General features: G+C 41.2%; 1 protein-coding gene and 1 long non-coding RNA gene across 2 annotated transcripts in view; both read right to left on the reverse strand.

The window, feature by feature from the left end:
* The window catches only part of LMTK2 (lemur tyrosine kinase 2), an 81,796-nt gene that overhangs the window by 18,673 nt on the left and 43,049 nt on the right, over positions 1-20,074 (reverse strand). The window contains exons 5-7 of the mRNA XM_019542099.1: positions 19,924-20,042; positions 18,884-18,971; positions 3,267-3,400 (exon numbers count right to left, since the gene is read on the reverse strand). Coding sequence (XP_019397644.1) covers positions 3,267-3,400; positions 18,884-18,971; positions 19,924-20,042 — 341 coding nt within the window. The remainder of the gene's footprint in view (positions 1-3,266; positions 3,401-18,883; positions 18,972-19,923; positions 20,043-20,074) is intronic.
* LOC109314552 lies at positions 9,763-11,999 on the reverse strand. Its single transcript, XR_002102310.1, has 3 exons — positions 11,989-11,999; positions 10,464-10,467; positions 9,763-9,940 (listed from the first exon to the last, which is right to left on the reverse strand). It is a non-coding gene; the product is annotated as an uncharacterized LOC109314552 (long non-coding RNA).

The raw sequence follows: 20,074 nt of genomic DNA on the forward strand, positions 1-20,074 counted from the left end.
TTTTTTTTTTTTTTTTTTTTTTTTAAAGGAACTTAAAAAGTAAAAAGAAGTCAAATTGACACTCAGTACAACTTCCAAAAAGGATTCAGAATCAGGGCATTTCTTATTTATATACACCTAGTACCATTAAACTAACAAATTATTAAAATCCCTCAAGCTAATCAACTCATTTAGTATGCCCACTCACTGGCACAATCTTCAAGTGCACATCCAATACATGAGCTGTGATACCCAAGAGACAGAACCAAAAGCTCTACTGAAGGGCGCGAGTATAAAAATAACTTTGATCCTGGCCAAATTTTAAGAGGAGTAGATGCCTTGTTGATTTTTTTTTCTTTAATAAATCACTACCTGTACTTAGACCTGGAAAAACACCACTAATATGGTATGACTGTAAGCCTCATTAAAACGCATATGGAAACAGCATCAACATTTCAAAACTGACTGAGATGTACTGTAAAACTTTGTGGGAAAAGTTTGAACAGAGTATACCTAAATTAGCCTATCCTCTGGAGTATTACCTCAAACTGTTAAATTAATCTTACTACCCCGTTACCAAAACTTTGTCCAAAAACCTACCATAACAAATAAAGACATTTATAAATGTTAAATACTTAATTTTCGTGTGTATTCAAAACCCCAAATAAAGAGATGAGAGACAATAAGCACTTGCTTATAACTGCAGTTCATTTACAACTGCTTTTTCTCCCTCCTGAAGCCAGGCAACTTTGAATTTAGCATTCCCTGGCCCATTATTTGTGTTAAAGTTTTTCCTTGTATTCAAAAGAATCAATGGTGAGGGTTAATGCCCATCCCAATACTTTCACATCAAATACTGCTACTTTTTAGGGGAAAAGTTGTTTTAAATTTTCTCTCCCTCTCAAAAAAAGTCATGATCAAAACTTTGCGAGTAGATTTGGGTATAAAGTGCTCTATTTTGAAGCAGAGAAATGTAAATCTGATGGACTTGTTGAAGGGTCATAAGAAGAAAATATTTAAGACAAGCCCTGTGTTTTATAGACTGTATGGCCACATCTAGATGAGTGCAGACATTTGGTTCCCTGGGGACAAGTAGCAGCTGTGGTGCACCTTGCTCTGCAACTACTTGTCCCGAGGGAACACCTGTGCCACGCACACTTTGGCATGCAGCAAGTTAACCAGGGGGGTGGGGGTAGAAGAGGCTGGGGCCAGCACTGTGCTGGCCTCTGCAGCCTTACCTGGGGTCCTGGGGGCCTCTTGGGGCTGCGGCAGTGGTGATCCTGATGGGCGGAGCCTGGCTGGCAGCTGCAGCACTGATCTGGGTGGCCCAGCTCTACTTTTCAGTGGCACATGCTGCATGTGTGCAAGCTGTTCTGGGTTTTTTGCCACCGCTGGATATCCAGGGATCAAAAAAAAGCCGCCGGAAGAAAAACCTGGAGTAGCACACGCACGGGCAGCACACAGAACAGCTTACTGTGCAGTATGTAGCGCTGATGTGTTTGGGGCACCACAAAGCGTACAGCTGCGCTCATCTGGATGCACCCTATATGTCCATGCAGCAAACCGACAGTCAGCATGCAACTATGCAGTATCTTTGAAAGTATGAACTTACAAATCCTTTACAACTCACTAATTCAGACAGTTACAGCAAAAAAATCTAATATGAAATGACCTTTCATTTTGGAATACATGTTTAGCATATTTCTTCAGCAGTTGATACCCAACAATTTATGCAAGCTGTGTAATTCAATAACCCCCATCTCTCAGCATGTAGAAAAGATGAGGTAAGCACAGTAACAGATTCACATTCACAGCTGTCTTTACACAGAAAAAATAGTTTCTAAGACTCATTTAAAGTTAAAATTAATATATAGCATTTGCAATGTACTAAAATACTACCGCCTCAAATTCAGTGAACTGGTCCAAAGATATTCAAGTAATATATTAAATAAAAAACCTTGAATCTAGGGAACAGGAAGTCCCAAGCTTCCAGCCAGTGAAGGTTGGGAATGGCATGTTACGTTAGCTACAGCTACAGAAGCTTAGACGAGGCTTCAAGGCTGCCACGTTAGCCATTTCAGAATGCAAGACTGCACGATAAGTACAGAAATATGGTTACTGAGACGTTCCCTTATAATGAGTTTAATCATACATGGATGATTTTTTCCCCAGTTTGACTCCACTGCTATTCCATTTTCAAACTTGACCAGGGTAGCTCATTTCAACCAACAAGAAAAGAAATTAATCTAGTTTTTATTATAAAAATTAGACAGCTTCACACATTTTTGTAACCCTACCTATTCAACTTTGATTATGCAAGTATACACATGAAGAAAATGTTATGAAAATGCTGATGTCTATTCAATAGAACTCTCTCTCCATCCTAATAATAAAAAACCCTAAAGAGAAACACCTCTGATGCAAATCAATCATCCTGTAATGCAACACTGGCCTCTTTCTTCCATTTTAGTAACAAAGTTAAATTGGCTGTTAACTGAAGCTGAAGTTCAATTTCTAAGTTTTCAGAGCTCCCATAAAGTACAGAACTTACAGGTAAGCTTTGCACTTTTTAAAAACAGAGACTGTAAAAAGTGACAGCAAGATGAAAGACACCAGAAGTTAAAGATAACTTCTCACAGACAAAACAGTGACACCCACAGATACTCTCTAACATTTTTCACTAACACCTGAGATTTGAGGGTAGGTAATGCAATCTGACAGTACATGAACTGTAGGTTTTAGTCTTCAGCTTTACAGACAACACTATTTACATACATGCCAAATCTTTTGAGAAAGAAAATTCATGACAAATTGTTCTAAACTTCTTGCTCAGGACAATCAACGTAAGCAACTCTGGTTCCCTAAAGTGGAGAAAAAACACTTTGCCAGCAACACCCACTGCTGCTCATACTTCCTGAAAGAAGGTCATCACAGCAATGCACCTGAGCTCTGTCAGGTAAAAGGAGAAAGTTAAGAGCACCGCAAAATCAGTTTCCTTGAAAGTAGTTTTCAAAATGACATCTTCTGAAGGCTGGCACAGACTGCCATTCAGGCAGTGGGCTGCATGCTTATGTTTAGGTTTGCAACATTTATCAGGCATATTTAAATGTTGCAATTCAATTACCAGCTCTATGAATATAAATCCATTCTTCTTATGGAAGAAAATACCTAATTAAATTGAAAATTATGCCTTTTAAAAAGCTCTTTTATTTGGATACACATTGCTTTAAAGAAAAGTCTACATGTGACTGCAGCATAATAAAGGTAATCTTATTGGGAAAGCATACCTATGCACAAAATTATGTTTATGCATTATGGCAAGTCCAGCAGCAATTTCACACGCCATTCTCTGTAGCAGCATTATTTGTGACTCTCCCTTGATATGCTCCTGCTCATTGCAGAGATAAGTTTTTAGGTCACCCTGTAAAATAAGTTGAAAACACTTATCAACTGCCTTACATGCTGTTTATACTTAACATATATTTAGTGAAGAAGCAACTAAATGCATTACTTCTCATCAGTCAACAAGGTTATTAGTAGCTATAAATACGTTTGTACTTAATACAGAGACTCCTCATCAAGTTTCCAGTCTTCATAAGGATTCTTATAGGAGGCATCCAAGACATACAAGTACAGTACCTTCCTTTTAAAGGTACTTCATCAAGTCATATGATATTTAGCACTGTAGATCACTTTTTCATACATATTTGAAGCCACAGTAGGACAACTCTCCAAATGAACAGTGTTCAGACTAATGGAGTAAGGATCTTGGCCATAGGGGAAAGAGTCTCTCAAAGTATTCAGATGACCAGCTCTATAGATATCATGGGAATGTCTTCTAATCTACCAACCCAATGTGAGAGTTCAAGCACCAAACGATGGCAACACGTGAATGGAACTAGGCAACAGAGTACCATTTAATTCAGAAAATTACCGAATCCATTAAACTATTTTTTATCCTGACAAAGAGAATTCTGATCAGAAAAATCTGCTAAAAGAACTCTTTTTACATTTGGGAAAACAGCTTATATTAAACAGAATGTTTGAGAACATTAACCCAAACAGACATCAAAAACATCCAGAAAAAGCAGGAAGACAATAACTAGATCTATTAATAAAGGTCATTACAATTCTTCATTTACCATTAGACAAGGCGTTCTCAAACTTTGTAATACCATGACCCCAAGTGCTGGACGACAGTGGCAGGGGACGGGGAGCTCGCACAGCAGCCACCACCACCATCCACCACTGCACGCCACTGCCCCTCACTGCCACACGTGCCCCCAGGAAGTTTGCAGCCCCCTTTTAAGTTGCTTGCGACCCACCCACAGTTCAAGAACCCGTGTGTTAGACAAATCCCTACTGTGACCAAGGCAGATGTTACACTTAAAATGCAGTTAACTAGTTAATCTCAAGCCAGTCACACATTCATGCAATTAATGGCAAGATAAAATGGGAAATGTCACAAAATTAATTCTACAAAATGTGGAATAATAATTTTGTGCCTTTTAACATTACGTCTGAAGTTTAACATGTGGCAGGGTCCTCACCGTGCAGCCTTATGCTGGCTAGATGGCAGGGCTCGGACTAATCACGGCGCACTCCTGAGGCTGGGACCCACAATCAGGACCATCAGTTGCAGCTCCAGGACTTCACTGAAGTCTTGAACCTACAATTCCAGTGTGATCATGCGGCAGAGACTGATCAAGTGACTGTTGGTCGCAGACCCAGACCCACACTACTTCTTCAGGCACCCAGATTTCTACTTGCTGGTACGGAGGGAGTCCAGCCCCATGATCCTGGGTTTCCCATGCACTGGCAAGTAGTAATGGCATGATGGGTGGGATCTGATCCCTGAACCCAAAACTTTGTCCCACCATGCACACGAGGCACAGACTGTTGGGACCGGGGAACAGATCACATAGTGCCATGCAGTGAATGTGTGCCAGAGGCCCAAGTTTCTCAGTGTTTCAAAGACTGCTGCACTAAATTAAAGTTCAGTTCAATAGGTAACAAGCACAAGGATGATTACTCATGAGAATGGGTATTAACATTGCCCACTGTTCCAAATGAGACCTTGTGTCAGTTAGGTTTAGCTTTGCCAAAATAACCTTTGTGCTGAAATTCTACACACCACATATCTGGTGGGCTGGAGACTGAAAGGGAATAAAAAAAGACAGAGATAGCATGGGCAAGAAAAAGTAGAATTGTAGAATAAAGAATGAAGGACAAGCAGCAAGAACTGAAGTAATCCAGAAGGGACCGTTTCAAACTTGAAGGGGAGAGTGCTTGTTAAAGTGCACACACCTTTACAAACTAACAGAACCCCAGGATTTCTAAGTTTCAACAAACTTCTTATGTCAGCAAGTATCTGGGACACCTCTTGGAAATCATCTCATTCTTTCTAGGGCTGGTACATAGAAGGTGACAATCTACAAGTGATATCATATACTCTACTAGCTCAAATGGTGTATTTAAAAGGTTGCAAAGCAGATGTCAGGGATCCTAACTCATAGTGCTTTACGTAAAGTGCCACGAGTTAAAGTTCACCCATCACAACAGATGTTCATTTGTTGGGTTGGGAGGCGTTGGGGAGGTGCAGGCTACAGTCTGCCGCCACTGGCCCTGGCCAACAGACAGGGATGATCCAGCAGCCAAACCGCCCCTCTCCCCTGCCCCATGCTTCCTTCCCAGCTCTGGGGCTGTCAGTGAGAAAGTAAGGGGGAAGGGGAAGAAGCAGCCAGCCCAGAGGTGTGGAAAAAATATTATACAATTATGTATTGCATTGTAATCCATATTTACCATAAATTAAGGCAATCTTACCTGTGGTATCACCTAACTTTTGACTGCTTGATTCTAACTTTAATATACTGGTTATACAATAATGGCTGCACAAAATACAAATCATATGTTTGTGGAAAACTAACGGATAGGAAAATTCAGGGATGAACCTTCATAGAACTTTTCCTGAATAAAGTGCTAAATTTTCGTTTACCTTACTTCCCATTTTTTACTTAAAGTGATGTTTTGTGATTCGACATAAAAAAATTACATGTAGATAATTACATGAAATGTTTAAGGCATGATAACTTAATCAAATGCAAGTCAACTAAGACAGAAACAAATATGCTACAAAGATGTTTTAGTGCATGTTGCAGGGGAGGATGAGACCAGCCCATTAAGAATTCACAGGCACATTTTATCATTAACTCGTACATTTTGGGACACCCAGAAAAATTAATCCAAATTAACTTTTAAAGAGGATTAGTTAAGTCACATGAAAAGCCCCATGTGGACACTCATTCAAAGATGAATTCATTTCATTTAACTTCATTTACTTTAAGCAAATTTAAAGCAAATTAAAGACACTTTAATAGTGAATGAGGGAAACTTTACACATGCTCTGGGGTCAAGGGGGGGGAAGGCACTTTAATTATAGCAGTTCTCAGGAGCTGCTCTAATTGAAGTGCCCACAGTGTCTCATGTACTTAGCCTCCCGGACTTCAAAAAAGCAGTGGAGGCGCTTTACCTAAAGCCTGTTCGATAAGCTTTAGTTACAGTACCCCCACTGTCATTTTGAAGTGAAGGAATGCTGAATATACATGATGCTGAGGCTGCTGGAGCATGCTCCAGCAGACTCTATTAAATCAAGTCTGCTCCAACGTGCACTAATAAGCACACATCAGAGCAGGCATCGGGCATGTGCCCACAGATTTAATGCAGTTTAACTAATCCATTTTCAATTCGAAACAAATGAACTTTCCAGAGTGTTCCCTTGTAACTACGCCCTAATCACTGCTGGTGCAAATTCTCTCTAATTCCAATGACAGCCCGCTCACTTTGTTATACCCTCAAAATGCCAGACTGCACCCACCATTCTCCTGATCTACAGGCAGAATGGGCTGTACCTCCCTGCCAAATACCAAACTTCAATTATCAAATACCCTCTGTTTCTTCCCCAACAGAAGGACATATTTTACCGCTATTCAAACAGGACCTCCAAAGTATAATATTAATCTCCTTTTTGGCAGGTTACAATACTAACACAATAAGAATTTTAGCATCCAATTGAACTGTAATACCTACACTGCAACATAACATTTTGCAGTTCAATTATAAGCAGAAAAAAATACATTTTTTAAAAATAAAAAGCATGAAATTATACTACAACTGTTAATTAATCCAGAGACTTGTTTGACAGTTATTTTAGAAATAGATCACAAACCCTTGCAGGAAAAGGAATTAAATACAAGTAAGCTTTTGTTTACAGTTGTAGAGCTGCAAAGATTGTGGCCAAGTTTAAAAAATAGAAATAAACAACAACAAAAAGTCTGTTTTCCCTTAACTGAATTATTATTTCACTATCTTTGGTCTCCACTGCCTTCACTAGGCTAAGCACAAAGTCACTGATCCATTCTGACTTGTGTTATAGGCAAATGGGAATGCATACAAATTCCTTAAGCCTAACATCCCAAGAAGCAGCTCTACCCTACTCCTCCTAACCATCCTACAGCTTGTCTCCAAAGTAGTAGGTAAGGATCAGAGTGTGGGTCTATACAAAGAAATGTACTTGGAGAACATGAGTTACTAGGTAGTAATCATCCCCTTTCCTATGTGATTTTACCTCTGCAGACCCAGAAGACTAGAAACTCCTTAAGGACATTGATGATGCAAATCAAACTCCATACAGCAGTACTAGAAGTTTCAGATCACTGCTGCATCTGCAGCTTCTATCACTTGACTGAAAGAGGCCTTTAAAAGCAAGGAAACAGCTACTTTTTAGCATGGCTTGATGCAGTACCATCCATTTAGACCGCCTGAGCCATATTAGCATGATCTTTACATTTTTTCTCAAAAGACAACAAGTAACTTCAGACTTTTCTAAATAACCAAGCTTTGCTTATGTAATAGCAAAGGAAATTCACCGTGTGCTACATCACCTCAGGATCACTGTGAAAATCAGGTGCTTTCATATCTTCTGTACCTTCCTCTGCTTTTGCTTTAAGATGTGGAAAAGTTCTGAGATTAAGGAACCCCAAACTGATTCAGAAGATCAAGAGAAGAGATTAAGCTCTCCAGAAACATCATGCAACATTAAGTTTCTTCTAGTTTATTGCACTAGCAAGATTCAGAGCAGGGCACAGACCAAAAGAAAATACCAAAAGTTAAATCTCTCCCCAGTAAACTTTATACCACATCTATAGACCTGTTGATCGTGGGAGCCAACGCTCTCTCCTGCAAGAGTATTCACAGAAAGACAAAAGTTGGGTTTTGTTTTTGCTTGCAGTTAGAGAGGAGTCCAAGTCCTAGCAGGCATCAACCCATAGAATTTGTTTGGCAGTTTTGAAAAGGATTCAGATAAACTACCCCTTAAGTAGACAATAACAAAGAAAGAAGGACAAGAGTGAAGTTGTGTCTCAGAAATCACGGCAGCTAAAGAATATGCCCATTTCAAACTGGAGATAAACAGTCTGTCTACAAAAAAAATATCAAAAGGAAGAGGGAAGGAAGATGACATCTCTTAGATCAGTGATTTGTACCAGGACCCATTTGTAAACATCAATGGCCAGTCCCAACCCAGTGCCCCTCACTCCTGACCCACTGACCCCAGGCCCTAGCCCAACAGGGTATGGGGCTGGGGGGACCCCAAGCAGCCCCTCACAGGCCAGAACTCTGCCAGCCTGCAAGGCAAAAGCCCCGGTTTCCCACATTTTTCTCCTTTAAAAGAAAATCCATTTTTGAAGTTTGTTTGTAACCCTTTCATATATTCTTGTGACCCACAGGTTGAGAATTGCTGTCTTGGATGATTAAAGAAGACAAGGAGGCACGAATGCATTGCTGGAATGAATGCACACTAATTGCCTGATACTGTGCAAAAATTATTCTTTGGCCATGGGCTTAAGCACACAATTTTTACAGTGGATTCTGTGGAGAAACACTGAGCAAGCAAGCACGTGTGTGATTTAGCAAAGTAATATTTTAACAAGTATTTCTCTAAGATTGTGAAAGAGCAGAGAAGTGGTATCTGAAAGGAAGTGTATACTTGCTTGTTATTTGTCAAAGCATAACAAGTGAGGTAGAAATAGCAAACTAACTTACACATCAACAAAAGCCAAACTTATTTAACAAAACTTGCTTTAAATAATTGTGTTACAAAAAAAAGCCCAGTGTCTGCAAGTTAAAACATGCTATCCAAACTGGTGGTATTTGAAATGCTATATTTTTACCCAGCAGTAGAATTCAAGTTTAAGAACACTTTGAGGTTTTCTTCCTACTGCTTATATTCAATTTTCTTTTAATAGCCTGACAATATCAAATCTATCTCGATATGAGGGTAGGAGAAAGAGAATAGAAGCGAAAAAGATAGAGGAGAGATATTTATCTTGCCAGGGAAACATATGGTCGCTAACATTAAGTTTCATAAAAATATCCAAGTGAAAAGCAGGCCCTGTTATAAAACTCATTTTCAAATGATACAATTGATTAGCTACAGAAACGTGTCTAACAAGCACTGAGAAGAGAATTACCTAACTGACTCTAGATGGCAGTAAGTACTAGAGTAACAGTCAAACTATCCTCTGTGAAATTGTTCTCATTCAAATGTGCCTGCAGTGCATGAAGTGCTCCAATAGCCAAATTTAAAATATATTAGTGTGATAAGCCTCATATATAATAAACAACTCAGGTTACAGATATTTTATATACAAAACAATCTTCTTTTTTTTAAATAGGTCCTTTTTACAGAATTTTAAAATATATTAGTTCTAGTTTGTCAAAACCAGGGCTAGGCAACATTTTTTGGCCAGAGTACTGAAAAACACCACAATGCCTACCTCGGAAGGTGCCAGAGTGCCGGCATGGTAGAAAAACAAAACGAGGACAAGGGGTACATGGCAAGATGCCCTGCCCGTGCCCCGTGCCCCCCACCCAAAGCCCCTGCCCCGCAGTCCTACTGCCCCTACTGCTAGCCCGGGCTCATCACCTGTGCCAGGAGCAGGGTAGAGACAGGGGCTGCGCTGCCTCAGCCCCTGCCCCCACCGCCCGCTCTGAGGCACACCTGCATGCACCACTGCAGAGCTGATGCCAGAGCCCAGCGCAGCCGTCTGGAGCCTCCTGGCTGCAGCCGGCCCCAGCTCTGGGGAGCTGCTGCCAACCAGGATCCCAGGCTGCTTCCAGCCGTTAGCTGGGACACTGCAAGCCCAGCTGGGAACAGCCCAGGCTACCCGGAGCTGGGGCTGGCCACAGCTTGCTGAGCAAAATGGCCGCGCGTCCCACGCTCGGCACCTGTGCCAGGGGTTGCCAACCCCTGGTCTAAACTAATTGCAGCAATTTGTCAAAGTAAAATTGAATATGAAAAAGATCAAATTCTCTTTATGCCCTCCATCACTGTTTATATGACTGTGGTGTTCTTTTGTTTTGGGGTTTTTTTGACATTTAAGACATTCCCAACTTGTGGAATTGTCATTCTGGGGTAACATACGCACGCCTCTTCATTTATTAACTAATCAAGCATTAAAAAATTCCAATTTTTCTCCTGTCAGTTCACAGTAAATTCTATAACAATGAAGAATTTCAATTTCAGTGAGTGCTTCTATTTCACACAGCTGCAACAATAGTCAAGTCTGATGGCAGTCTGAGAAACAGATCTCGGCATTTATCTACATTAAAGGGGGTTGGGGAGATGACAAAAAGCAATCCTCACCTATTTTGAAACTCTACCAACAATAATCATTGTGGCTGTGTATAGCTATTTATTTCCAGCCATGACATTTTCCCCTTTCCCCTGCTCCTTGCATCATCCTGAGACTGCAGTGATCCTGGTCTAGGAAAGGTGTGGGGAATAACCACTGTTCCTGTTCTCCTGTTACTGGAGGGACTGGAGCAGGAGGGCAAAGCCCTTTCTCTCCTGTCACATCAGAGACAAGCAGTTGGTTGCTCTTCCCCTCCACTCACAGTCTACAGGTAGGGTGGGCAAAATAAGGCATGCAGGTTGCATCCAGCCCACCAGGCCATTCTAACCAGCCCCCCAGGGCTACTCCAAAAAGAAATAAAAATATTACCAACCTGTGGCTGCTCCTCTGAAAGCTGATAGGAGGCACAGGCTTTCAGAGGTCACGTACCATTGGACCAGGCGGGCTCCATGCCTCCACTTCCATAGGGCTTCTGGCATTCCAGCTAGGAGACCTATGTGGAACACGGAGTGCGATAACACGCGACTGGACAGCTGGTGAGTGGGGGCAGTGCTGGGAGCCCTACATGGAGGCATGGAGCCAACCTGAACCAGCCCAGTGGCACACACGCCAGGCTGCAGTGCTGGCAGCCCCACGTGCTGGCATGGAGCCAACCTGGCCAGCCCGACAACGCGTGGCTCACAGAAGGAGTGCTGGAAGCCACAAGTGGCAGCATGGAGCCTGCCCAGCCTGATGACGCGTGGACCAGGAGCCACGTGCCATCAGGCCAGACAGACTGGTTCCATGCCATCATGTGGGGCTCTTGGCACTACACCTAGGAGCATGCACCACTAAGCCAGGCTGGCTCTGGGCCTCCATGTGGGGCTCCTGCCATTACACTGGATTGCTGGAAGCCCCACACAGAAGCGTGGAGCTAGCCTGGCTTGGCCCAATGGTGCGTGGCTCCCACCTGCAGTGCCACAAGCCCCACATGCTGGCACAGAGCCAGCCCAGTCTGGTCCGAAGGCACGTACCAACAGGCTGGGACAGCTCCCTGCTGCCATGTGCAACTCCCAGGACTCAGCCAGAGCTGCATGCCACAGGGGGTGGGCCCACCACCTGCATCTGCATGTGCCATGGTGGGGAAGTGGGCATGTGTCAGGGGGCCCTCACACCTACCCACAATTGTTTTAGGCTCATCTTGAAGGTTTAGTGGAGAGAACAGAACTTTATGGGATACCACAGAGATGCTTCTGAGGCAGAAGAACTCATCCCCTGAGTGTACCCTGAAAGACACTGTACCCAAGAGTGTAAATCCCAGCCAATTTAGGTGTAGAACCCCACCAAAAGGCAGGTCTCTGTAGTTTCAGACAACTTCAGTATGACTCGTTAGAAGTCCCTAGCTATTAGCAACATCTTACCTTATAATACCTTATAATTACAAATGGTCCAAAGTAGTTGAACAATGACACATATTTGCCTGTTGTAATTCTGCATGGCTACTACAGGTGTTCTTTTTTAAAGGGCAGATCCTCATGACAATTTTATGTGAGTCTGTGGAAAGCTATTAAGTCATATATTGCTTACTTAATGCTCTCTCTCTCCCCCGCCACACCCCCACATCAAGCCTTTAGACACAATACATTAAGAACTTGTCCATTACTTCTCCTCAATGGAATAAATTACTTTAGTTTCCACAGAAATGATGTTTGCAACTGGGATGGAATATGATCCTCAGACTATTAATATATGGCCTGCCGTATGAAACAGTTTGAGAAACCCATATTAAAGACAGTTTTTAGAATGAATGAGCCTACTAGCTAGACCAAAGTTTCTGAAGTTGTCTTAAGACATGTTTAGCATCTAGCTTATATAGTTACACAGACCAAGGATATATAGCAGTCTGGCAAATTTTGGTTTGCAATAGATTTAGCAAAATATTTATTGGTAAAAAGTTGTTTTTTCTTTACTGCACACATTTTTCCTAGTCTGAAAGACACAAAAGTGTCAAGTAACAGTAACTGGGAAATAAAAGACAATAAAAAACACCTATCAGCACCTTCCCAAATGTCTAAGCTGTAGAGTATTGTAGGCAAATGCAGAACACTTCAAACAACTGTAGACTGCTGACTTCATCTATGCATGAAACACTAGGGCTCCTGGCAAGAATTCCTACAGAAGTAGAATGATAAGTCGTGTCAACCTCGCAACACAAATACTAACTACATCCACTTCAGAATACGTTTCCTTTACTCATAATTTATGTCATTCTATCACAGAATTCGCTGCGCTAACAAAAGAGTGGCTGCAAAGAACTACATAATATATTCAAGTTAATAAGCCAGCTACCACTATTTATAACTTGGCATATCCTATGATAGTAAATGTTACACCCTTAATGTAATTGTAGATTTGAAGACTGCACTAAAAATATCATGTAAACTACTACAGGATAATTTAAGAGAGTACATGTTAAGCACATCACCTAGACTAACCATTTTAAAGAAACATTACCCACTTCATATTACTAAGTCAAACGCTAGAATGCAATCTCTCTATTCAGCCACATCTGTGCAATTCATAGGATTTTATCTCCCTCTCAATGTTCATCTCTGTAAAGAGGAGTGAAGTAAATTGATGACCACTGACTTAAGTGTACCACAGATAAACTAGATCAGAAACCGGAAGCAGTCTAGCTTCAGCAACATGGAGCGCCACACAGGTTAGTTTACCAGCTTTTAGGGTAGAGTGAGCCTATACATAACTCTATGCTGCTGTAGCTAGATTGTTTTTGGTACTCAGGCTAGCTTATGTGAAAATAGCTCAGATATTTCCACATTAGGCTTCAGTCTGCAATGTAGAGGTACCAATTACAGCTTCTGTAACAAACTGGTCTGTTCCTTTAAGAGCCACTGGGTGTGTCTATATATGCAAGTGCTACATGGTGGGTTTACTCTAAAGTAATTTACCCTAGACTAGTAAACCCACCCTGGGCAGGCATCTACATATGCAGGGAAGCAGGAGTAGATTTGCTGCTCATGTCAGCAGTCTGCTCCCACCCCTGCCGGCCTTGCTCTGCCCCCAGGGAGCTCTAGGCTTCTCCTGGGTGCTAGCCCAGGGGCTGGCAAGGAGCACAAGGCCAAGAGACAGCTGTCTCCTGGCTGGGACATTGCTTCCTACCCCCAGGAGCTGCCTGCTGCCAAGGCGGGCTCTGCTGCCGGAGTCCAGGCAGGGACAATTTCCCCCTGCCCCAGCAGCAGGAGGAGCTCTTGGTCCAGGCTCCCTGACTGGGGGCAGGGGGCTTGGAAAGAGCTGCAGGGTTGGAGCAGGTCCCAGCCCCCTGCCCCAATCCACCAGTTGGGCAGCTAGCAGTGAGCTAGCTAGGGAATCCTTGCCAAGCCAGGGACTCACTGCCCCACGAGCAGATTAGGGCAGGGGGCTGGGAGCCACCCCTCCCATGCCACGCACCTCAATCATGCGATCAGGGCATGGGGATGAGACCAACTTCTGACCGTGACAGTTCCCAGCAAGTCCTGGGCTGCACATAAAGTCCAGAGTTGGCTAGGGACTACCTAAAATGGGACAGTCCCCACCCATGCACATGCAGACTTCCCTGCACAGCCCACAGCTGGCCAGGAGCTGTCCCATGCTCTACGCTGGGGGAACACTCTCCGTTCAGGGAGCTCCCAGCCCCTGCTCCACAACTGCTGAGCAGGGGCTGGGAGTAAGAGGACATTGTCCCCACCCAGGCTGCAGTGATGGAGCCTGCGCCAGCAGCAGGCATCTCCTGAAGGCAAGTAGTAATTTCCCTCCCCTTGCTTCCTGGAAGCAAATTTGCTCCCATTCAGCTGTCTACACATGCTGTACTGCTCATTAATTACTCCTGAGTAAATCTATTTGCATTTAAAGGTAGCAAACTTACTCAAGATTAGAGTAAATTATTGTGCAGTAAGCATCTGCATGTGTTGACAATAGCGCTCACCATGCAATAATTTATTCTAATCTCAAGTAAAGCATCTAGCATAGACACATCCAAAAAGTCAAAGAGACTTAGAGCTCACATACTTTGCAGAACAAACTTACAGCTGAAAGTTCTATGAATGGTAAGTTACTACCCACTTGTAGACAAGATGCTCATTTCAGATTGAATCAAAAGCCTTACAGTCCCCTGCAGAGAGCTCTATTTCAATCCTTCCTTGCTAACAAATTCCCTAATCATGTGTTATTTAACCCAGATTGCATTTGTCAGAGATTAACACAAGGATTCTTGTGTTCTGTTGTTTTTAGTTTTATGCAGGTATTTCTGAAAATTCAACAAGATGAAGTTTATTTCATGATTACGTTGCTCTAAACAAAACAGCTGTCTACAATGCCTTGCACTGGACCAAGATGCATTGCCTCTGAAATCCCACACTTCACAAGCACTATTGCAGAATTGAAGGATGCTTGACCAGCAGAGTATGAAAGGCCCAGGTCCTCTGAAACTCCTCCATGCTCTCAGCAACAGCCAGCATTGGGAAAGCTGGCAGATTCTGAATTTTCTCCTATCTCCCCATTTATTTACCAGAAATCAAACTTGCCAGCAACAGCAGCAGATATCAAAAACATTACCCAAACTTGAGTCCTCTTTGGGCTATATCCTCTCCAACCACAGTACTCCCAACTTTGCTGCCCTTCCTTTTACCCACTTTCACTGTCATCTCTATTGCTCCTCCCTTCCTTATGCCAATATTACTAATCTATTTTACAATCTTCTTCTCTGAACCACCCACCCATACAAAAAAAAGAAAAAATATCAAGCAAGGAACATGTGCAGTACCATTAGCTTAACTCATGTTTTTGCTTTTAACGTTACCTCCTCCTCCATCTTAGAATTTTTGTGCTTAAAACTAAACTCATTAAGTATCTATGATGCTCTCTTTGTCCATCTAGCACCAAATACACTTGTGCACTTAATAAATGCAGTATCTGAATAGGAAGATTCATCCCCTACAGATTAAATTTAGGGAGAAAGACAAATATTGTTACATTTTCTGAATTTCAACATTTTTGTCTGGAAAAAATATAAAGTTTGCAGCAAAAACACTCATTTCCCATGCCAATAAGATTATCTAACTGCATTCAAAATTATGAAAGCTACTTCTTTTGCTGTCAAACTTAAAGACCCCAATTAAAGTAAAATGTATTTTGCTCTCCTAAGTAAAATCCTTTTCTGGATTACTCTGCAGGATCATGACAACTTCTGGCATTAACTGTTACATGTCAAATCAAATGAGTATGAAAATATAATTCTGCATGAAGGCAAGTAGGGCAATCTTTACATTTGGAGACTGAGTAATTTTAAAGTAGCATTACATTATTTAGCTACTTGAAAATATGGCAGAAGTCATGGTTAAGTGATTAGATTTGTATCTATTAACATAAGAAATGTAAAATACTACTTTTTCCAAAGTTTTAAAGCTTGAGAGACAGGGCTATGTGAATGGAAACTACTGGATTTCAACACTTTGAAAAACTAAGCTACCTAAGTAGATTCTTAATATTAGGAACAAACTTCTCAAATCCTGGCCCAACAAGATAATTCATTTTGATTAGGACTTAAAGAATCTCACTATGAAAAAGCTCAAATCATTTTCCTATAAAGTGAAAAGGTGACTGACAGAACCTCTCTCATTTAATTGAATACATTAAAACTTAAGCGGTGAAGCAGTGATTCACACTAGTCACTTGCATCTAAAGGTTAACTGATGTTTTCTATTAGAGAACTAAAAAGTTCACACTTGTATTCTAATCTAAACTACTTCAGTTTGACTATAAGCACACATGTGACCTGTACCACAAAGGAAAACTTTCAGGGAAATAAGTCTGTAATGATGACTGGTTAAAAAAATTAAAATAAATGAATAGATGAGTGAATAAAATAAATAATCTAAGAGGTTTCTTTCTGGAAGATTTTTTTTGCATCAGCTATGAGCTCACTTCAGTATTCAGAAATTCTGGAAACAAACTCTGCTTTAAGTAACCTTTCAAGGCAGTCCTTTAAAAGCTAATTGTATACCTAGTCTTTAAATTTATTCAGCTACGTATTTTTTCCAAATATTGTGTTATATAAAATAGAGCACCACCAACAGTTAAGATCACTTGACACTTTCAAATATAAACACCCTGTTTTCTGTTTTGTTTTTGCCAGATTTTAACCGAGAGCTAAATTTTTCCATCCTGAGGCATCTGCTTCAGGATGAAATTCTCTGGAAAATTTTAGCTTAAGCAATTCAGTCATCTCCAAAATCAGGTTTTAAGAAAAATGTTTTTTCCCCTGTGTTTAAAAGCATTTACTACTGTTTGGTTTTCTAGATCCACTACAGCAGAGGTGTCAAACTTCTGGTCCACGGAGCCATATGATCTGGTCTATGGGTCTCAAGACAAATCCCATGTAGTGCATGAGGCATGTGCTTCACACCAGCACCACACATGCTCCACGCAGCACAGGGGGTTGGGTCTGGGGCACTTACTGAATGTGACACCCATGCCAGATAGGCTGAGCACACTGGATCCAGGGCTGGGCTGGTTGGGTCACACTGGAGCCAGCACACAAGGCTGATCTGGCACAGTGCCACAGACCGCAAACACCCTGTGCTGGCCCATAGGAGCACAGATGCAAAGTTGTTAAAGGGCAGTACCCTAGTACAAGTTATTTTTTGTAATCTTAAACAAAAACAACTATCTAGTGAACCAAATTATTACTCTGTGAAAAATCTCATTTCACAGGTGTTCAACAATTGATTCCAGCAGCTAAGTTCTTTGAAGCTGGACCATGAAGCACAGAAAATTTTGCAGTTCCTATGAAAGAAACAGATGGTACATACACCACCTTACCAGAGGCTGAGTATACACTACCAGAGCTTATAAGGGCTGAGCTGATATTTCATATAATTGCTGTTTCCAGTCCCTGTGGGCTCTTGTGGCACCAAATGCACAATATGATTCCTGTGGTCTCAATATTTCTACTGCTGTCCAGACAGTATGGAGGAAAAAGAGGGAATTAGAGAAAGGGAGATTTATAGGGTTGAAGACGGGATAGAAGCAGGAACAAAGGCCTTTAGAAGACAACAGTAGAATAGGGGAAGAAGCAAAGTGGACTACACAGAAGCTAGGGGAAGGTGAATAGAAGGATCTAACTATTAGAAAACTTGTCCATACAGACCCTAGATTAATCCCAGTGTTCCTGGTCCCAACATTTCTTTGCAGTCTAGCAAAAAGCTGTGAACCACCTGATGAAAAAGCCAAACATCTCCACCCACTTCTAGTGGCACATCCACATAGAAGATAACAGCCTCTTACTGCTAACAGTTGCTTTAATTCCATAATGGAATTTCTAGAATAGGGTTCTTGTTTATTTGTGCTTTCAACCATAATATTTCTAATAAAACTCTGTAAATAAAGCTTACGAGTTCTAATGACCTGCAAAAGTCAGGAAATACAAAATAAAAGTTGCCTGAACAACTTTAACGTGGCCCTCTCCAGCACATGCATTATGGCACTTTCTTTATTCCACAACAATGTATTCCCCGCAAGCCCTTACCACATTCCATATACAGAACTTTGTCATATACTAATAACTATTGTACAAAATGATAAATTATTTTCCTCTTCAGAAAGTCCCAAAGGGGGTAAATGTTAAAATGTCAGAAGTTATAATAAAAAATAAGCAAATAAAAATAGTTTGTGAACGTTTGTTCACCAGAGCGCCCCAAGGGATGACAAGGTCGAACAGTTATAAACTCCAGCAAGACTGTTTCAGGCTGGATACAAGGAAGAATTGCTTTACTGTATGAGCCCCCATGGTCTGGAACCTGCATAAGAGGTGGTTCAAGCACCTACATTGAACACCTTCAAGAGTAAATTGGATGTTTATCTTGCTGGGATCCTATGACCCCAGCTGACTTCCTGCCCCTGGGGTGGGAGGCTGGACTTGATGTTCTTCCAAGGTCCCTTCCAGCCCTAATATCTATGAAATCTATGAAAAATCATTTTTCTGGGTTACTGTACTGTTTTCAGCAAAAGTTTCCTCTCTAAAAATACCTACATGAATATTTAAGACATATTTCCAAAATAGATATATCGTCTCACCAACCAAGTTAAAAATACAATTTTTAGTAAGTACACTAGCAAAAAATATTCTTTTCTGAATATAAGCTCTTAATTTTACTATTTTCACTATTAAGCCTACTTACCAAGTCACAGAACTCAAACACCAACAGATAAGGGACAGCATCTACACACTGCCCAATGCACTGGACAACATTTGGATGGTGAAGAATACTATAATAAAAAAACACCAAGTATTATTTTAAGTCAGGACAACTGCTACATATATCAATAGATAAGAACAGGGGGGCCAACCTGTAACATGCCAGAAGTGGCACATGCAACCTCTGTGTGGCAAGTGGCTGATTGGGGAGGGGACATGCATCATAAGAGCAGACAAGGCAGGGAGCACAAAGCAGAGCATCAGATCAAGCAAGAACAATACAGCAGGAAACAGAAAACAGAGCAGCAGATTGCACGAGGAAAGGGAATTTGGAGTGGTACTGGGAGAGGGCATGGAGCTAATTTACAATATCCTGAAAAGGTCTGCATATTAAAACACTATATATGAAATATTGCCTACAAATAATTTTATCACAATTCCCCAGCTCCTGGAAGCAAGTAATTACATGAAAATCTTAGCATTCAAGTTAGAAAGGTAAGTTCCTAGCCCTCCTAACCGGAGGAAAATTTGATAATGCAAGCCAAGCGTACTCAACAACAGCATCCAATATTCGAGCGCATATCACTCTTGTATACTGCTTTGAGAGTTTGGATGTCAACAGTGGACATTCTGAACATTTACAGCAGTATATGTTGTAAGATATGCTTCCTGCTTTCTCAGGACATAAAAAAATCAGCACTGTCAATTATCTCTGTATTCCTGCCAGAAGTGCAAATACATTTTTGAGGCAACCTAGTTACAAAAACAAATGAAAAAAAACCCCCAACAAATGCCGTGGCAGGAGAGAGACTTGGGAGGACTGATTTAATTTTTGATCACTTAGTATTAGACTTAAAATGTGTATTATTTTTATTTCTCAAAGTTCCATGAATTAATTTAAGTTATCATCCTGATAAAGGGGTAAATATTATAAAAGAGAAACAGCATAGTTTTCCACAGTTAAATATAGTCTTAATAACATACACTATAATTGCAAATACTCAGTTATGGGATGATACTTACTAGTAAGCCTCTCCATTTCTTAAAAACTGTTCTTGCTCCTTGGAACCCGCACTTGCCTTTAATTCCTTCACTATTACTCTTGCTACACTAGTTCCTGTGTAGATCTCCCCAAGTAGGACCTGGAAAAAAAGAAAAGTGTTCTATAATAAAG

The sequence above is a fragment of the Crocodylus porosus genome, unplaced genomic scaffold, assembly GCF_001723895.1.
Source record: "Crocodylus porosus isolate Cpor-Errol unplaced genomic scaffold, CroPor_comp1, whole genome shotgun sequence".
In the NCBI taxonomy this organism is placed as follows: Eukaryota; Metazoa; Chordata; order Crocodylia; family Crocodylidae; genus Crocodylus; species Crocodylus porosus.